Consider the following 19,624-nt stretch of genomic DNA (forward strand, 5'->3'; position numbering starts at 1 on the left):
CTGAAGTGATTAATCATTTCAACTATTCAAGGGTTGCTGATGATCTTTCTAGATGATGCCAGCTACGATGACCCCTCCTCCCCCACCATCCACACCATTTAAAACATGCTAGGAATCTGCTTTGGAGTCTTTATTCATGTCACAGTGGGCTCCTCATTTCATACAACAATAACTAGTGGACCTCCCAAAGAACTCTGTGTTCATTTCACGTGTTTTTCCAGAGTCTGGGCTTGGGATGTGTATGGAGCAGTTGGTGAGAGATGTCGGTGGAAAAAAAACACAAGGAAATAGGAAGTTAAGAAGTCAGAATGATAAACACTTATTTTACAGACTAAAGGAGACATTTTTTGCTCACAGTCTGGAGAGAACCTGTTGCACCTCGTTGTTTGATTTCATCTTCCTCATTGCATGTGGCTGGGTTTTCTCACCCCCACCCTGCCTCTTTCCAGTTATTTGCAATGGAATTTTCAAATGGCTTTTGTAGTTCAAGTTCAGTCTCAGACTTACCAGGATCTCAATCTGAAATTTGGTTACAGAGAAGCAGCCTGGGTAGGTTTTCATGGATTGGTCATTTTTTAGAAGCTATTACTAACATTTTTAGCTAACTTTAAAGGTTCTGTTTTGAAAAGCCTATTTTTTTACTCCCTGCTCTCCCCGCCCCCAGATATATAGCATTAAACTGAATTCAAAAACGTGTTTAGGGGCACCTGGGTGGCTCAGTGGGTTAAAGCCTCTGCCTTCGGCTCAGGTCATGATCTCAGGGTTCTGGGATTGAGCCCTACATAGGGCTCTCACAGAGAGCCTGCTTCTTCCCTTCTCTCTCTGCCTGCCTATCTGCCTACTTGTGATCTCTGTCTGTCAAATAAATAAATAAAATCTTTAAAAAAAAATGCGTTTAAAAATTGGACCAAAATACTGCTAGGTCACAAGTTATTGCAGGGAAGGGAAGATTAAAATGATTCATAAAGGAAATATGCAGATACACGTATTTCAGTAATGTTAAATGAATTAATATAGAATCCCAGGGTAATTTTAAAAGAAATATGTACTTTACATACAGAATTAATCTATATTTGAGACTATTAAAAAGATATTTACAAGTAGCTGAGGATAGAGTTTTAAATTATGGCATAATATGTCAATAATAAACATGCTGACCTTAAGATTTTTAATCACATTTCAGAGGCCCAATCAATGTTCATAGATAAATACTTTGTTTTAAAAAATAACATAAAATCTTTAATATTTTTAATTCCACAGAACCACAGATGTCTAATTATTTAGGATTACCATGCAAAAAAAAAAAAGGCACTGAAATAAAATCTATATTATACTGAAAATCTGTAATAACAAACAGTGTACTACTGCCCATAGGTCACAACTTCTGAATGTCCTGGGAAATTCAATGGGGAGAGAAAGATACACATTTGTACAAACAGGCACATCCTTTTAGTGAGAGGAGGGATGGAGGAAAGGTATATTAAAGAAAATAAATCCCCTACTGTTAGCATATAACAATTGTTCTCAAAGCTGATACCTGGAGGGACAGGAAGAGGTATACCTTTCCTGATTTATCATCAGAAACTTAAATTGCTGAGGAAAGCAGTATTTGGTAAAGGGCAGGTCTCCAGAGAGTGGAGGTGTGAGTAGTGGTACTAAGCACAGTACTTCTCCAGAAATACTAAGGTCCAAGTGGGGACAAGAATGGGACAACATGCCATGTGCAAAACCATGGTAATGCACAAACAGGGAAACACGCCATGTGCACAAGCTAGTTAGAAGGCCGATGTTAGGTTACCTATTCTGAAATTACAGGCTGTGTGGATAGCTTTCAAAATCAGAACAAAATAAGATGCCTCTAAGTATGGAGCACGTTCTAAAAGTTATACAAAATGTCTGAGTTCCAATCCCTACCTTTAAAAAGTACTTACACTGCATTGCATCCAACCAACATAAAACAAAAGACTTGCACACCTACAAATCACATTTTTCAGAACTTGTAAGACAACATACAAATGAAATGGAAAGGGAAAATAAGGTTTCTAAATCTTCTCAGGTTATGCTGATCTAAATAATTATGAATATAAGGACTACAGAAAATGTAGATTAATATCTAGATAGATGGTCGAATTTTTTAAGGCCCTTATCTCTATTTAAGAAATTATTTTCAACTTTCTTATGTGGATACAAATTTGTAGCAAATTTGTAATTTCACATCCTTCAATTTGAAAAAGTAAAGGAAAACACTGTGTGTGGTTTTCATGATAATAAATACAATTTTTAAATGTGTGTCTTGAGCTGACTGCTTTTAGGTGGATGTGTTTTAATTGTTCTAGGAACTGCCTTCCACAGAGCATATTAGCAGTAGAAAGAACTTTGACTTCCAGCCCTTGATGTTATGAGCAGCAAAATGATAATTAACCAAATTATCCCTGCGAATTTATTATCTTGATTTCTTCAACTTGTACATTACACTCATTATCTATCAAAATGAAAAACTCCGTCTCCTGAAAGATAATGAGAATACAAGCATCAGATAGAAAGGGCTAAGCTCTCCTGACGTAGACCCCAGCAAGAGCTGCTGGACTCCTTTTCACTCCCAACCCCCAGGAGTTAGGAGTTAGGAGGTGAATTTTTATCTCTCTTGCATTTGAGCTAATTGTAGGATGTGTCCTAATGCTCCCAGGTCACAAACAGTCTTGGTTGTCCTTGGAGAGCTGATATCTAGGGGAGCTACCACCTTAATATTTTTTGTTGCAGGACTGGAAGGACAATAAGATAGAGAGGAAGAACAGACATTGAGTAAAAGGTCAAAGTCATCCATTCATTATTCCCCATCCATTTATTCAGTATTTATCAAACATTCGTTATGTGACAGTCATTTTGATAGTCCCTGGGGATAGACGGTAACAGCCTAATGAGGACATGAAAGATCATTATGACTCAATGTAATAAGTGGAGGGATAAGAAAAAAGGGTCCCTTTCCTGGGGAAGACAGAATAGGAGCAACTAACTCAGACTTGGGAATCAGGAAGGCTTCCTGCAAGGAGTGACCTCTCAAGGGAGGCTTGGAAACAGCTGAATTTGGGGTGAGAGGTAGATGGAGCATGTTCTGAAGACAGAAGAGCACAAGGTAAGCCCAGAGGCAAGGGCAAGGTGCTTGATATCACTCTTGCAGAAGTGGAATATAGAGTGTGAGGTAGGCAGTGGGGAAAGATAATGCTGGAACACAAGGCAGGGCTAGGATGTGCGTGGCTCTCCCAGACCACATCCAGAAATCTGACTCTGTCCTTAACCCAAAGGGGAGTCACTGAAATGTTTTTTAAAGTGCACATGCTTTGGAAAGTTGATACTGCCTACATTGGGGGAGCTGGCTAGAAGCAGCCAATACACAGGTTGCCGGGGAGGAGGTCTCTGGAATAATCTAGGTGGGAAAGGATGATGGACTGAACAAGGAGGGTAGCACAGAGATGGAAAGAAGCAGACCTGTTTGAGGGTGATTCAGAAGACAGACTGACAGCTTGGTGTGGAACCGAATGTGGTGAGAGTGAAGAGAGTGCAGTGGGTTGAGCAGCTAGGTGAATGACGATAATGCATGCTGGAGGCAGAGCCAGCGGATGTGCGAGACGGCATTAGGGTGGAGGTGTCCATGACACACATAAGGGGAGCAACTGGAGCCCTGGGTGGCTCAGTCGGTTAAGCATCTGACTTTGGCTCAGGTCATGATCTCAGAGTCTTGGGATGGAGCCCCGTGTCAGGTGTCCTGCTCAGCAGGGAGGCTGCCTCTTCCTCTTCCTTTGCTCCTCCCTCTGCTAGTGCTTTCTCTCTGTCTTTCAAATAAATAAGTAGAATCTTTTTAAAAAAGTGGAGCAATTTGGGGCCACCTGATAGATGAGCATGAAACTCAGAAAACAGCTGGGGTCTAGATATACACTTGCCCGCCACCACAGCACAAATGCCACCAGAAGCTGGAGAAACTGTAGGCTCTAGAAAAAGAGGGAGATGGGACAGAAGTCCAAGGAATCCTGATACATAAGGGGTAGTTACAAGAAGAGAGAAGCATGGAGAAGCCCAAGAGGAAATGACCACCCAGTGGGAATAAACCCAGGAAGGTGTGGTGAGAGAGGCTAAGGCTTGACCGTTTTGAGGTGGACATTGCAGTCAGCACATGGGACGCCCACCAGTGTCACATGGGAATGGTCACACTGGGAACAGTCTCTGTGCTTAGCGAGAAGAGGCCTGCGTGGAGTGGGATGCTGGTAAAAGCAGTTTCAGGGGAATGCAGGAGGAGGAACTCGACAGCTTTAGGATCATGAGGAAGTGGAGGTGAAGGCACACCTCGGCTCTGGCCAAGGGAGCCAACCGAGGAAGGAGAAAGAGCCCCAAGGAGTGCAGCAGAAAAGATGTTCTCTTTCAAAGTTGAAAAGCAGGAGTACACACTTACCCTGAGGACAAAACACTCTGAGTGCCCCAAGCTGGAGGAGACCTGAGAGAGACGGCACCGCCAGCTCCTGAACAGGCTGGAAGTCAGGAAAGACGGAAGGAGGGATGCATGAGATACAGGTAAGTTTCCAGGTCTGTCCGCAGGTTTCCAGGTCAGAATGCAAGAGGTTGGCCAGACAGAATCTAGGCCTGTTTAGTTCACTGTTATATACCCAGTGCCTAGTACAGAGCCTGGCACATTGGCCAATGAAGCCAGCAAGCCAAGGTGCTCATGCTAATAGTGTCTGTCTCCTCAGCGTCTGGGTCAGTGAAGCTTCTGCTGAGGCAGGAAGGAGGTCCAGATGTCAGAGGTATAGAGCAAGCAGGATGGTTTGGCTATGCCAGATTAACCTGGTTCTTGGGGATGAAAAAGTCTTTCTCTCTATAAATCACAGATACATATGCCATACACAGATGTATGGCACATTTGCTCTATTAGAATTTGGGGGGGCAGCAATTAGGAAGAGTGTCTAAACATTCCCTGGAAGGGGATAGCAGGATAAACAGCACAAGCCAGCTACCGTGATCCTGGCCTGAAAGTGAGATTCAGCATAAACAAGAGGTCACAACAAGCTGGATGCCTAGAGGGTTCCATGATCCAGGCCCCAGAGCTGACTGCTAGAGAAAAGTTTTCACTGCCCCATCCTGGAAGTCCTGGAGGCACTGGGGGTGGGGTAGATTCTAAAGGTGGACAAGAGCCCAAGCACAATGGTGCCTTGCTAATGGGGTGGGGGCATCAAAGAGGACATGCCTCAGAGGAACGTAATGCCTCACACATGGCAATTTCAGCCATAGGCTAAAACTGGCCAGTTTTCTGGGGGAAAGATGACTGTGCCCTTAGAGAATTTGATGGGGCAGAAACAATGGTAAAAGGTCTTCAGTGACTTGTACTCAAGGACCTGTTTGCATGGATCAGCTGCCTGAGAGAATTTCTAGGTTACAGAGAGAGCAAAAAAACATAGGGTAGAGATGAAGAAGGTCACAGGGCCTTTTATGCTAGAAATTTTCTGACACAAAGGTTACACACATGCAGACACACATTCACAGTCTAAAAATACTTTGGGAAACAAGGAGGATCTTATTTGTCTGCACATGTTAAGTACTAACATCACTTCAGCAAATATTCTAATGTTTTTGTGCTTCTTAATTAGCACTCCAAAATATTCTTTATTAACTGACTTAATATAATCATTCCATTAATAATTACCATCTTTGGATGGTTTTCAAAGTCCAATGAGCACACATGCTTATATTATACTTAAATATAGAAATGGGAAAGGGGAAATAAAATTGCATTCATTCTGTTAGGTAAATTTAGCAAAGAACATGAAGCAAGTCGAGTGGCTGGTACTATTAGCATTTCACTGTTGAAGAGCACCACTTAAGAGAACCCAAGATTAAACATAAGTGTGTTCTTTGGGAATTTACACAGTTGAAAGTACTATCAGATATTAGACTCTCATGTGTATTGATATTTTCTAGAAGTAAAATAAAAACCACACTGCAATCATAAACTTCATTCATAGATAAAGAGAACACGCTTTGTTCTAGGTGATCCAAGGTTAAGCACTTATTTTTCTGAGAATGAGGATTTACCGATGCACAAAGAAGCAGACTACCATGAGGGTGCTGTGAAAGCCTGAGTGGCAACCACGGGTGAAAAGTCTAGTCCGATGGATCACATACGCTTGTCAGGCAGCGACTGTCTCTTCTTCTATCTCACCCTCCTACACTCTTGTGTTGCCAGGGGAGGACTCTGCAAGGCACCTTTCAGAGGAGCATTGGCATCGAAAGGAATGCATCTCTATTTGCTTTCCTCCCCACGTTCTCTCTCTTACTCATTCTATAAGCATCTGTCCCTTTTGTGGGTGTGGCAGATGTTTTAAGCCATGGCATAAATCTACTGCTTTTTGAGTTACATTCGATCTCTTATTTTTTTGTTCTGTTGATGTCCCTTATCAGGCAAGAGCAACAGAAAATATACAAAATCAGGTGTTTTTAATGCCTTGGTCCTCTAACGTAATGCTGAGCTTCAACAAGTATCCTCATGAGAAACTGTGAAACTGAGTCTTTGACCTTGCCTGAAGACAAGGCTGGCTGACACATGCTTCCCTTGTATGTCTCCAAGTCTTTACTAGCCTGGCTACAGCAGGAGGCACACAGCGCCGTTAGCTTCCATGACATCCAGTGGCATCTAGGTGTTGTTAACATGCCATCTATGTATCTCCTCTTTTCACTCAGTCAGCACCTTGAGAGTAAAATAGTGACCAACACCCATGAAAAGATATCAACTGAAGTATCAGAATTCACTCTTGACTATTGGGGGCAGAAAGTATATTCCCACAGACCTCTAGCTAAATGGGCTGCTAACATTCCTTTGGTCTTCTATCCCCATAGTTCTGTAAATGCCTTTGTAATTTCTAAGGATATGCATCAGAAAGACAAACACAGAAAGGCAAAGCTATTAGTGCCCAACAGGAGCTTCCAGACCTGTAGGGTTCCTTTGGCCATCACTGAATAGATCCTGAATTAGAGTGGTCTCTTGCCCCACCTCTCCTAGAAACTGCACATCACTGGAGTGATCACAAAGTCTACAAAGTATAGCCAAATGGCCCCAGGATGTAGAAGCAGGCCATTGGATACCCCTCAAAGGCACAAGGATGCCCTTGGCAAGCAGAGATGGAGTCATTTAAGTAGGGCTTTTGGTTTCAGCCAGAAGGACTAGCATAATTACATCTCTTAAAAATGCATCTATGGTTGTAAAATAAGGTACACATTGTGGTATTTCTGTTTCTAACCATTCAGATGACCAAATGCAAAAAGAGAAATGAACACAAAACACTACCAGCCAATAATTTTGTCTTGGGTAAGACTTGTAAGTTTTGTCTGGTGAATTTCTCTAGGTCTACATCAGGTTTACTCCAGCTTTGATTTTATTTCACTGCAACAAGTAATGGGATGTATTAATGGAACTCCACTGCAGCTGTACCTGGATTGATTTTGTCATTCGTGGGCTTCGTTTTGTCACTAATAAAATCGTTACTGTTTGAGACAAATGAAATAATTGATAAAGGAATGAATGTGAGCTTGAAAAAGCCTGTTGGGTCTGAAGTAAGGGAGATGTGACTGAGGTTCATCTCTGCAAATGACCCAAACAGGTCACTTAAAACAAGTTGTCTCTTTGTCCTCTATTTTCTCTATAGACTGGTTAACATAATTTCCTTTGGGTTAAGGAGCATATAGACATTTAAGCATAAGGTTTGTCTTGGCCTACCATGCAGGTCTGAACAGTGAGGGAGTCATAATAATGGACACTTCATATAGCAGTGCTTTAAACACTCTCTTCACTCACAGATCTCCCAGAATCAAAACCAAAAATCTTATCCAGAAGGCTCCTTAGTATCTAGGAAAAGAGTTCCTTCATTTGCTGTAAGTCTGTTCAATTGTAATGTCAGGAAACTGACTTGGACCCCCAGAATTTAAACAAGTATGAGTTACCCCCTTCCTATCAACAGAAATGCAACTCTATGTAAATATTCACTCTAAATATTTCATAGGAAATTGGAATTAAATTAGTGACTAAAGGTGAAAACCAAGAAGATAATCTGCTCAGATGTCACACTGAAATTATCTTTAACTACATCCTTTAAGTCCAAACCAGGATCTCCAACAATAGTCTCTTATTAGGAAGGCTCACTACGCTATAAGTAGTGTCCCTCAACTACTGCTATCTAAAGCTGTCTTGCATAAAATTTGTGCATGCTAGATTCTAGCCCTGCGCAACCCCATTAAGTTGTAAACGGATTTTATTTGCTGAACAAATGTTAATGCCATTCTACGTTAATGGATAATGCTACGAAAAGCACCTAAGTATTACAGCACTGGAACCTTTAAGAATGAAATATAGTGTAACTTACAAAACTGTCTGTTACAAACATATGTCAGCCATGAGGGCTCCTAGCTCTTATTGCCCATCTTCACAGAACTCGGTTGTAATTTCTCCCTCGGTTAACTGAAATTTGCAATAATACACAGATTTATTAGGTCCCAGGATTAGAATCCTCTGAGTAAAAGTAAAAAATAATTACACTTTAGAATATAATGTAATATTCAAATGACTTGAAAACAGTCACCTCAGCAAAAATAAGAGAGGGTAGAGGAAAAAGAAGCTTAAAGATGAGGCTGATAACATTAGCCATAAAACCTCTGTGAGCTCAAGTGCACAAATGCATGATTTGGCACTTCCAAACCATAAACACATGGAAATGGGAAACCTCCCTTTCACGGCAAAATGCCTGAGTGGTTTCATTATTGCACCAGGGGGATTTCTTCATTTAATAAGATAGCTTAGTAGAGAAGATAGAGAGGGTGCTTGGGCCAGACGGTGCTTGTTAAAATCCCAGCTCTACCACTTTCTAGTTGTGTGACCTTGGGCAAGCTGTGTTTCGATTTCTTCGTCTGTAAAATGGGGATGTTAACAGTTCCTGCCTTATGGGGGACCTGTGATGGTTAAAGGAGCTTATACATGCAGGAAACGGAGAATAGTCCCTCATCTGTAATGAGCACTCCATAAATGTTAGCTCACCATCATTTGGCACTTGCTCTTACCTACAGGACTGCAAATGGAGAGGCCCTGAATGGAAACTATGGCTTCTCCTCACAAAAGGTCTCTTGACTCACTTTCTATTCTGTCTTGTCCAGGTGCTGTTCCCTCTACTGCACAGAAACCGCACTCAGTAAAGTCACTAATGAGTTTTTTGTTGTCCAGTCCATGGATGGTTTTCAATCTTTGTATCTCTTTCCCCTTCAGAAGTCCTGTGCACTGTTGAGCTTGAAACCCTCTTTCTCTGACTTCTAGAACCTTTGATGGCCATTATCCCTCAACTTCCCCAGTTGTGTCCTCTCCCTTTCACTGGCCATTGGATCTTACTCTCCCTGGCCCTTAAGTGTTAGAATTTTGGTTCTCATTGCTTCTCAGTCTCTTGTCTCTCTCCAGGCAAATTTACCCATGTCTGTGATCATATTACCAATGTGATAATTAGTAAAAAACGCTTGCCTGCTGCTTAGACCTCTGTTCAGAACCTCAAACCAATGTATGCTCATCTACATTCTCCATGTTTCCTGGACTGTCTCAAAGGTATTTCAAATTCAACATGTCAAAAAATTAATGCAGGATTTCATCCCACCCCCACAAAATAGCATCACCCTTAATATTCCCAGGCCTTTGAGTGCCCCACCGAGCATCTATCTATCCTCTGGGCCAGCTGCAACAGCCTCTCACTCTTCTCTTCTTCCCCTCCTCCCCTCAATCCATTCTGCTTAGCAGCCAGAGTAGAGTATCTAAACGGCCAATCTGATCACATCATTCTGGCTCATAGTCCTTCACTGTCCCCCTAAGCTTATCTTGGACAGGGCTGAGAAGGCACAGCCATATACCTGGCTTAGAATTTTGTCCTGCCTGGCTTTTGCCACTTACTCTCTAGCCACTCTGGGCTCACTGTCCTTGCTGGGTCCCTAACTAGCCAAACCCTTCCTGTTTCTCTGCCTGGAGCCTCAATATTCTTCTCCTTAGGTCGGTTTCCTTTTCATCCTCCAACCATTAGTTGAAATGTTGCTTTCTCAGGGACGTTGCTCTTGACGTGAACTGAGGTCATGTGCCCTATGGTGGGCTCTCAAGAACCCTGAGTACTTATCGCAATTAACACTAGACATTTATAAATAAATGTCTAAATAAATGACTAAAAAATAAAACTTAGTATCTATTCCTTCTAGCACATGGCCGGTTTCAAGAGGGTCATGTCTGTTGGGCCCACCATTATTTTCCCAGTACCTCCCATATGGAAAGGGCATGCTAACACCTGTTAAGTGAGTATCTCAATTTTCATTATTTTAAGGCAACTTCATGACCTGCTCCTTCTCCACAATAAGAGCCACCACTTAAGTGTTATAGCTCTAAGTAACAAGTACCTTGGTGACTGTGACTATATCAGATTTACATAAACTGATCACAAAGGGAGAGAAAGTGATAAGGAAAACTGGGCTCCACAAAGACTATCCATGGGAACCCAGTGCTAAAAAGACCAATAAGTCATGTCCATGATTTAGAGCAAATGGAATCTCTTTGTGAGCTATCACTCACTCTTCCTTAGAGGATTCCTTCATTCACTCACTCACTCATTTATTCATTCTACAAAATCAAGAATTCTCAGTTCCAGACATTAGGGGCACCGTGTGGGAGGAAGACCAATGTGGCAGATGCACAATAAATACCACAGAGAAGGAGCCCCATGCTTGTGTTTGGAGGAGAGGAAATGCTTAGGACAAGAGAAAAAGACAATCTTGGAAAATGACTGGTGAGTGAGAGGCAGGGGACAACCAAGGAAACATTCTGGGCAAAACTGGGAACACTGATGTGATCCTCTAGGAGCTCCCTCAGTACCAACTATTACTACCTGTCCAGCTGACAGGTGAGGGCAGAGAAAAGGCTCACCTGGGTACCACCAACACCTCTGTTTCCACTAAGCCTATACCATTTCCCATTGGACCGCTACTCATGGGCTCTGGGAAGATGAGAACTTGGAGAGGGCTCAGCTGCCTTCTGAGGAAATCATCATCTCCATTTCCCTAAACCTTGCATGTGTTTCCAAATCAATTATCTGCTTGGTCCAGGCTTTCCTTTTTGTTCTATGCCTGATTCAACGTGGGCCATGGCAGCGACAGCACCGCGGAATATTAGGGCCAGTATCAGGAAGTAGATGTGGTAGCAGGGGGCATACGGTTTTGATCAGCTCTCTTGAGGAAAAAAAAAAAATGCTTTAAACCCTTGACTGCAGCATTTATTTGTATTTAAGGTGAAATTTTATGTTACCTCAATGATACCATTTTGCTGTGTGAATTACTCAAGCCCTTATTCAAACTTCGGGCTCCACTTAGAATACGGAAAAGAAAGGTCAGGTGATAGATTTCTACCATATCCTCAGAAAAGAGAAGAAAGGATAAGAATGGGTAGGATCTTATAAATTGGGAAACCAAAGAGGGATTTGTTGTGTTCCAGTATTACCACTTTGCTGATATAAACACCATAACCAATAAACCAGTGTTTAAGAAGGCTTAAACACTGAATATTTGGACTCCAAACATGAAAGTATGTCAAAAGAGAAACAGGAAAATTATATTGATACTTTACTCTATTTGTTGTTTAATCTGAAACTAAGCCCCGGGTTAGAGACAACACATATATAAAATACAACATGTATTTTAACATATATTAAATGCCAGAAATGAAGCTACCCATTATGACAGCTGTTTTCTATATAAATCTTTGCCAGAAAAACAAAAATTATTATGAACGCAACAGATCAAATTTCCTTATTTTGGTCAACTTGAGAGTTAAAAGATTTATTTATGAAATAATGCTTTCCAGGAAGGGGGAAAAAAAAAAAAAACCCTGCCTCTGAAAACAATTTGATGATAAATGCAAATTTTTAAACCAAATAATTATATTACTGTCATTCACAAGCAATTCAAGAAGTGTGTAGGATGTCCAAAAGTTAGAAACATATTAAAATAAACGTTTTTTCTTTGTAGGGAATTGCCATCCCATCTGGTCTAATTTGTCTTGGTGTTTTGCCCAGCATAATATCAGTTCTCTGAGAATGTAAATTATTAGGTTACTCCCCTGAAAAAATATGAGTGAAGAAAAAATATGGGTTGAAGATGACATCCTGATTATAAGTTTGAGTACTCAGGAAAACACTAATATGGCGGAAGAGCCCAACCTGAGTAAATCTGGGTGTGAAACTGGTTCATGGAGGGTATCTACTAGAGATTTTGAGGAGGAAAAAGACAGCCTTATAGGAAGTAACTGGCAACACAGTAAGAAGCAAAAAAACAATGTGGAAATAAATTTTCAGACACTGAGCATTACCTCTTTGCCAGAGTGCTCCTGATTCTAATTAAGTTTAGGAGAAGAATAACAAGGCACCCCTTGCCTGAGTGGAAAGTACAGACTATTAAAGGATGCTTCTAAACAGGAGGGTGATAAATGGGGGCATCTAATGTGTGCACAACCATATTTTTTTTTTTTTTTTTTTTTTTTTTAATTTGACAGAGAGAAATCACAAGTAGGCAGAGAGGCAGGCAGAGAGAGAGAGAGGAGGAAGCAGGCTCCCTGCTGAGCAGAGAGCCCGATGCGGGACTCGATCCCAGGACCCTGAGATCATGACCTGAGCCGAAGGCAGCGGCTTAACCACTGAGCCACCCAGGCGCCCAGTGCACAACCATATTTTTCATCTCAACTCTGTTCTTCTGTCTTCCAGACGATCACTTTAACACAGTGTCACCTCAGCCTGTACAAAGGCATCAAGTTGATGGGTAGCTCCTAGATTTCAAAAAGAAGCGATGTTTTTGTAAAGTGGCATTTAGGCAACTTCCATGATTGCCCTCAGAAAAAATGAGCGTCAAACAAGAAACAGAAAATAGGTTCCTTTGACAACATAGCCACATGCCTTGTTCTATTTGGAATCTACGTCCAACCAGTTGGTAAGATTTGTTTAAAAAAAAAAAAATCCTTACCCGAATTATTTCTTCAACACAGCTGTTTGTGTCTCCAGATCTACTCTCCTGAAAGCAAAGGAAAAAAAAAAAAAATAAGCCTGATAGCATAGATTTATGGTTACAAAGAAAAGAGTACACGTAAGTGTCTAAACTTGAGTTTGTACTGGGAGTGGCTGATGTGGGACTTAGTGATGAGCTCCTTTCCTTAACAGGGTAGCCTGAGTCGCGGCTATGATTGCTGCCTTCCCTGCGGCCCAGCAAATATGCCAGCCAGGAGCACCGCCCACACCCGCAGGTCAGCTCTGGGCCCCCCAGTTGCATCTCTGCTAGGTGGGGCAGGCTCCTAGGAGGCCAGCAGCCAACTAACTGGCGGCAGGTGTGAGCGCTGTCCCATGCACCCCCAGGCTCCATCAACATGTGGAAATGCTGTCTCCACTGCAAAAGTGGGACCAGTTCACCCACCAAACACATGCAATGGCTTGGCCGAGTACAATGGCTGCTAAGGCTTAAGCAAAAGACTGTCCCCACTTTCTAAGTAGAAGTCTGGTAGTTTCACCATCCTCAAAGCCCAGATTTACTGGTTTGATGAGCCGAAAACTGAAAGACCAAAAGGAGAAATATCCTCTCAACAGTCGCACAGCATGCTGGGTGTCACACTCCAGAGCCACTTGTTCTGCGACCCACACTGCCCTGTGCTGTGGAGATGTTAAGGGCTCTGAGGAATGGTGGCTTTGGGTCGCAGTCGACACCAGGGAGCACTTTCAGTTCCAGAGATTCTGTGTGGTTACTGCTGGTTCCATAGCTCGGAGCACAGGAAGTGGTATGGTGGGTACATGAAAGCGGCAGCTGCTGGTAGAAGTGCCCGTGGTGGTCTCAGGGAGATACTTCCCTCTGGCCTTTTAATTCAGTGATGTTGGCCACAACTCAGCATGGCATTCGAGAATGAGGCTGTATTCACCATCTTCTCCAAGCCCATTCTCCCATCGTCTTCACAGTGCTCTCCCCACCAGGGAAGCAAATCTGCCCCTTTCCATGTTTTCTTGTTAATTCTAAGTCATCCTGCAGATCACAGGTCACTCATGACTTCCTCAGAGCAGCTGTCCCTAAGCCTCAGCATCATTTACTTCTTCAGAGTACTCACCTCATACAGTACTTAACTCTTTATGATATCTCCTCCCTCTAGAACATACACTCCACAAATTAAGGGGCTCTGTGTCTTTCAGCTATACTTCACACGTCCTCGGCATGTGCTGTAAATGCCCAGTGCACACTATGTGAAGACATGAGCTTCTTCCTCTAGTCTCGGGAATGTGAGGACTACCGTAATCAGCTTCAGGACTTCACACTATTGCAAAGACTTTACGGAAGAAGACACTGTTGTACCCTCCCCACCCCTGTGTGCACCATGCCACCCTGTTACCTGTTATCAGAGTATTCTGTCTGAAATATTCTACCCTTCACACTGGGGAGGGGGCCAGGGTGTATAAAGTTATGTGAAGTCTGAAAAGGTCCCACACATGACTGAGAAAATTTGTCCAAGTCCCCTGAGGACCTAAAAGTTTACATGACTCACCCTATACCACATAACAGCAGTGCCTAGACCAGAACAAAGGGCTCCTGACCCTTAGTTATGCACATTTTCACTTCCAGAAGCTTTCCCCCAGTCCCAAAGCAGCCCTTGAAATATATCTAATCCCTTAGCAAACCTAAACTCATTCGTCAAATGTATTTCATTACCAGGGTTTCTACAAGGTTTATATGGTTTAGGAACTTCTCACGGGTGTGGTAAAATACATATAACAGGAAATTTGCCATTTTAACAGTTTTAAAGTGTATAATATACTGGTACTAAATATAGTCACAATGCCACCACTATCTAGTTCTAAAAGTTTTTCATCACCCTGAATGAAGTTTTCATGCCCTCTGAACAGGAACTTTCCATTCTTCTCTCTCCCAAGCTCCTAGTACCCACGAATCTACTTTCTGTTTCTATGGATCTTTCTATTTTGGATGTTTTATGTAAATAGAATCATATAATATGTGGCCTTTTATGTCTGGCTGGCTGGTTTCACTTAGGATAATGGTTTCAAGTTCCTCCATATCATAGCATGCATCGTATTTCATTCCTTTTTATGAACAAATAATATTCCACTATGTGGATATACCACATTTTAAAAAATTACTCATTTGTTGATGGACATTTTGATATTTCCACTTTGGCTATTATGATAGTACTTTTACAAACATCCATATACAAATTTTTGTTTGAATGCCTGCTTTCAGTTCTTCTGGGTATATAATTAGGAGTTGAAATAGTGGGTCATATGGCAATTCTATGCTTAGCTTTCTTGAGGAATTGCCAAACTGTTTTTGGCATACTATTTTACATTCCATACTATTTTACATTCTGTCCTGTCCATACTATTTTATATTCCCATCAGCAATGTATGAAGGTTATAATTTCTCTGTATCCTCACAAACACTTGTTATTTTTGGTTTTGCATTGTTTTATTTGTGATGGTAGCCATCCTACTGGTATAAAAATGGTTATCTCATTGTGGTTTTGATATGCTTGTGCCTAATTACTATTGATGTGGAGCATTTTTACAAGTGCCTGTTGCTCATTTGCATATCTTCTTTGAAAAAATGTCCTTTGCCCACTTTTTTATTGGGTTTTTTGTCTTCTTTATTGTTTGTTGTAAGAGTTCTTTATATATTCTGAGTCCTAGACCCTTATCAGATAAATGATTTGCACATATTTTATTGCATTTTGTGGGCTGTATGTTCACTTTCTTGGTAGTTCATGGATGTACAGAATTCTTAATTTTGATGAATTTTTCACTCTATTCTTTTTCTTTGTTCCTTTGCTCTTGGTATCATATCTAAGAAGCCACTGCTAAATCCAAGGTTCTGAGAGATGTGCTCATGTTCTCTTTTAAGAGTTTTACAGTTTTAGTTTTTATATTTAGGTCTTTAATCCATTTGTTTGAGAATTTTTAGGTGAATTATATTTCCTTATTATTTGGTATGTCTTAGTTAAAACAGGAAAATTATCTTTGTATAAATTACTCCACACTGGTCCCATCACTAAAGATTAATAACAAAATATTTAAGGCACAGACAGCCACTCTTGCTCATGGTGCCTCAGCACAACATACATGCCTATCCTTAAAATCAAGAAAAACAGTGTTAAATAGTATGACAGGATTAGGAGACCCAATATTTCATTACATCCATCCCTCCTGTTTCCCCAAAAGTTCCAGTTTGGTGACACAATGTCATAAGCCCCTCCTCCCAACTCCAATGCCACCCCCAACCCCAGGACTGCTCTAGAAACTTCACCATTCCCTATTTTTTTTTTTTTTTAAAGACAGCAAGAGGGGTGGGGAGTGGGGCAGAGGGAGAAGGAGAAAGAGAATCTTAAGCAGGCTCAGTGCTCAGCTTGGAGCTCGATAGAGGCTCGATCTCACAACCCTAAGATCATGACCTGAGCCAAAATTGAGAGTCAAATGCTTAAACAATTGAGCCACCTAGGCGTTTCTGGAAACTGCAGTATTCTAATACTCCAATCAAATTGGATCAGAGAGCTCTTTTTGGAACTTGCCCCAAACCTACTTCCTTTCCAGGGAAGCCTAAGGCAATCATCACAAAGGCTGTATGGTAAAGTCTCTGCCAGGGTCAGGCCAGGGCTCAAAAGTGTTTAGAATCATCTCTTTTGGAGTTCAGTGGTGGGGATGAGTGGTCTCATTTAAAAGTTTGTCTTCAAACTCACAACCATTTCACTTACTCTACTTCCAAGTCCCAATTTTTCCTACCATATTACATACTGGCGGAGCAAATGCTAAGTTCTCATACACTTTCTATTTTCCACCTTAAAACTGTTGAGCAGGAAAAACTTCACTCCATGTTCACCTGGGAGACTCACTCAGTACACAACATACTAAAAAGACTCTTCAAATTAAACTCTGGGTTTGATTCCTTAAAGCTTTATTTCCCTTGAATACCATACTTTGATTTCATTTGAAGGGATTTATATAAATGACAGGTTGCTCTGATAAATATCTCTTCCTATCATCCTTTAAATTTCCACTATCCTACTCTGAAAAAGGGAATCCACTGAGAGAGACATAGACTATAGTTGCTTATTTAAATACTTCTCTTTTCACTGTAGATGGAGTGTGTAAGATTACTACATTGGGTCATGTCAATGACTGCTCCAACCATGAGCTTTGATGGTCTGGACAGATATCAGGTCATTCCCTACTGGGAGAGACTCTTATAAAGCTGAGAAAGTGTCAGAAGTGGAGTCGGGACAAAGGACTTTTAGTAACAGTCTCCAGAAACCCTGGCCTTACATCACAGTATGGTGAGTCCTTGGGCACTTTCTGGAAAGTTTCTTACTCCTGAGCACACCACCTATGGACCTAAGAAGGGTACCGTGTTGAATCGGAATCTTTAGGACCCCATTTGGATTGCAGTGGGTGTCTATGAGACACAGAATTACAGAAAGTTTGAATTGGAAGGGACCTTAGAGCTCATTTTAGGCCAACTCAGTGACTTTAACAGATGGAGAAACTGTGGCCCAAAGAAGTGAAAGACTTTTCCGAAAATCATTCTGGCAGCAAGAGGCAGTCAAGACAGAATTTATACTCATTTATTCAAGACCAGGTCAGTGAATCTTCTGCTATGTCATACTGTCTTTCTAAGGTCAACCCTTAGAACTGGCTCAACTTAAGGTCACTGTCATGCTTGACATATGGAAATAAAAGAATTTGGAGAGTATCTGGGTAAATTTCCATGCTGCAAATCATCCAACACCCATGTGTCTTACTAACCTCCAACATCACATGCATAGACAAAAGGGAGAAGAGATAGGAGAGGAAGTGGAAAGGGTTAAACCCACCATCCCTCCTGTGATATTAACAGATTAGAGACAAGCATTTGTGTCCCGTGAAATTGGAAGACAGAACCCCACATCTTCTTTTCCAAATACACAAAAGGGGATAAGATAGGCAGGTAGGATTGGTGTGGGCAGGGGGTAAGGGCTGGGGGAGACTGGAGGGCCTTTCACTTCTTGAGGTCTTTCTCAAATCTGCTATTAGGAGCAGTTGTGTGCTTTGATTATATTTACATTTTTAAAACTTTCAGTGTTTATGAACAAGATTAAAACATGCATGTAATTTACATCTCTAAATTTGTGTTTATATTTTTCACAATAAAGTTATTGCTTTCCCTGGAAAGGTACCCACTGAGAAGGAGGACTGCACAATGCAAATTTTAATTACTCTATATTTTTTTGAGGGCTTGTAGCTGTTGTTTCATGCTGAGTTGCTGAGCCGTTGCTCCGTATTTACTCCGACTTTGATGAACCCAGCCCATTTCCTATCATTACGTTTTGAAATCTGTCATAACAGTCTCACCTCATTGAACCTCCAACTAAACTTCAATTAAAAGCTAGCAACCCCAGCTGATTCTCCAGCTCTACATCCCCGTCTATCACGTTCCTTCTTCACAGAACTGCTTTCCCCAAATCCTACCACTTAAAAATACACACCACGCACCCTGCCAGGGAAATGTAAGGAGCTAAGCTGTGGGAAAGTAGAGCTGGAGAAATAGCCAGGAGCATCCTATCACTGAGAGCAGAAGTCCCTAATTACCATGCCAAGCACAGAGCACTGGAAGAAGCAAGCAAGGCTTAAGGAGAAAAGGCTCGATCAAATCAGTTGGAAATGGCATTTCACTGCATAGATGAAGCTGTACACGTCCTATTTTCAAAAATAGTTTAACTCTTCATCAGACACACTTAAGGCGGAACTTTCATTCTAAAATAGCGCTACTTCACAGTTACAATGCCTTTGTTTGTCTGCAAGCACTCAAAAGGCCCTCAAGCATTAAAACATTGTTTATCACATGCATGCTCTTCAACTCTTCCACAGAAGTATTTTTAAATAAGTCTTACTAGTCTTGATTAAGAAAAAAAAAAAAACTGAGTTACAAAGAAATGAGATATGCCATCAGTGCCACCAAAGCAGTGGGTGAGGATCTAAGCTTGAATTCAGGGATGACCGTAATTCTACATGCAGCCCAGCCACTGGCTGTATTCCCAGCCTTACCTGAGGCCAGTGTCACCTACGGATAGGGAGGAACCCGGTCAGTTCTCTCTCTCAAATTCAGCCTATCTTACATCCAACCTAGTATCTCCCATTTTGAGGCTATACTCTGCTCCCAACCACCCAAGCTGAAAACCTGCTTTATCCCTCATCAGTCCCCTCTTATCCCCTGAATCTGCTCAGCAAAACAGGGCACCTTTTTCTCTGCCACTCACATCCATCCTTTCCTCTCTGACTCTACTGTTACGCTATCATCAAGGTATTTATACAATGAGAGAAAAAATAAGCAAAAAGAGTAATAAGAAAAGAAAAATGTACAAAGATAGTATCACAAATATGCAAACAAAATGATGACAGGTAGTGACAATATTAATATCAACTAAAGGACAGTTCATAGCAAAAAAAAAAAAAAGAGGAATTGGAGAGCAAAATACAGAATGAGGAAAAAATAGTCTAGGCATTAATAGAGCATCAAA

General features: G+C 41.4%; 1 protein-coding gene across 32 annotated transcripts in view; it reads right to left on the minus strand.

Moving 5' to 3' along the window:
- Nucleotides 1-19,624, minus strand: part of AFF3 (ALF transcription elongation factor 3) — a 571,712-nt gene that overhangs the window by 260,922 nt on the left and 291,166 nt on the right. For all 32 annotated transcript variants that reach the window (XM_082747049.1, XM_082747043.1, XM_082747033.1 and 29 more), the window contains one exon: nucleotides 13,057-13,104. In XM_082747049.1, the coding sequence (XP_082603175.1) occupies nucleotides 13,057-13,104 (48 nt within the window). The remainder of the gene's footprint in view (nucleotides 1-13,056; nucleotides 13,105-19,624) is intronic.

This window comes from Mustela nivalis (assembly GCF_964662115.1).
Source record: "Mustela nivalis genome assembly, chromosome: 8".
NCBI classification, from domain to species: Eukaryota; Metazoa; Chordata; class Mammalia; order Carnivora; family Mustelidae; genus Mustela; species Mustela nivalis.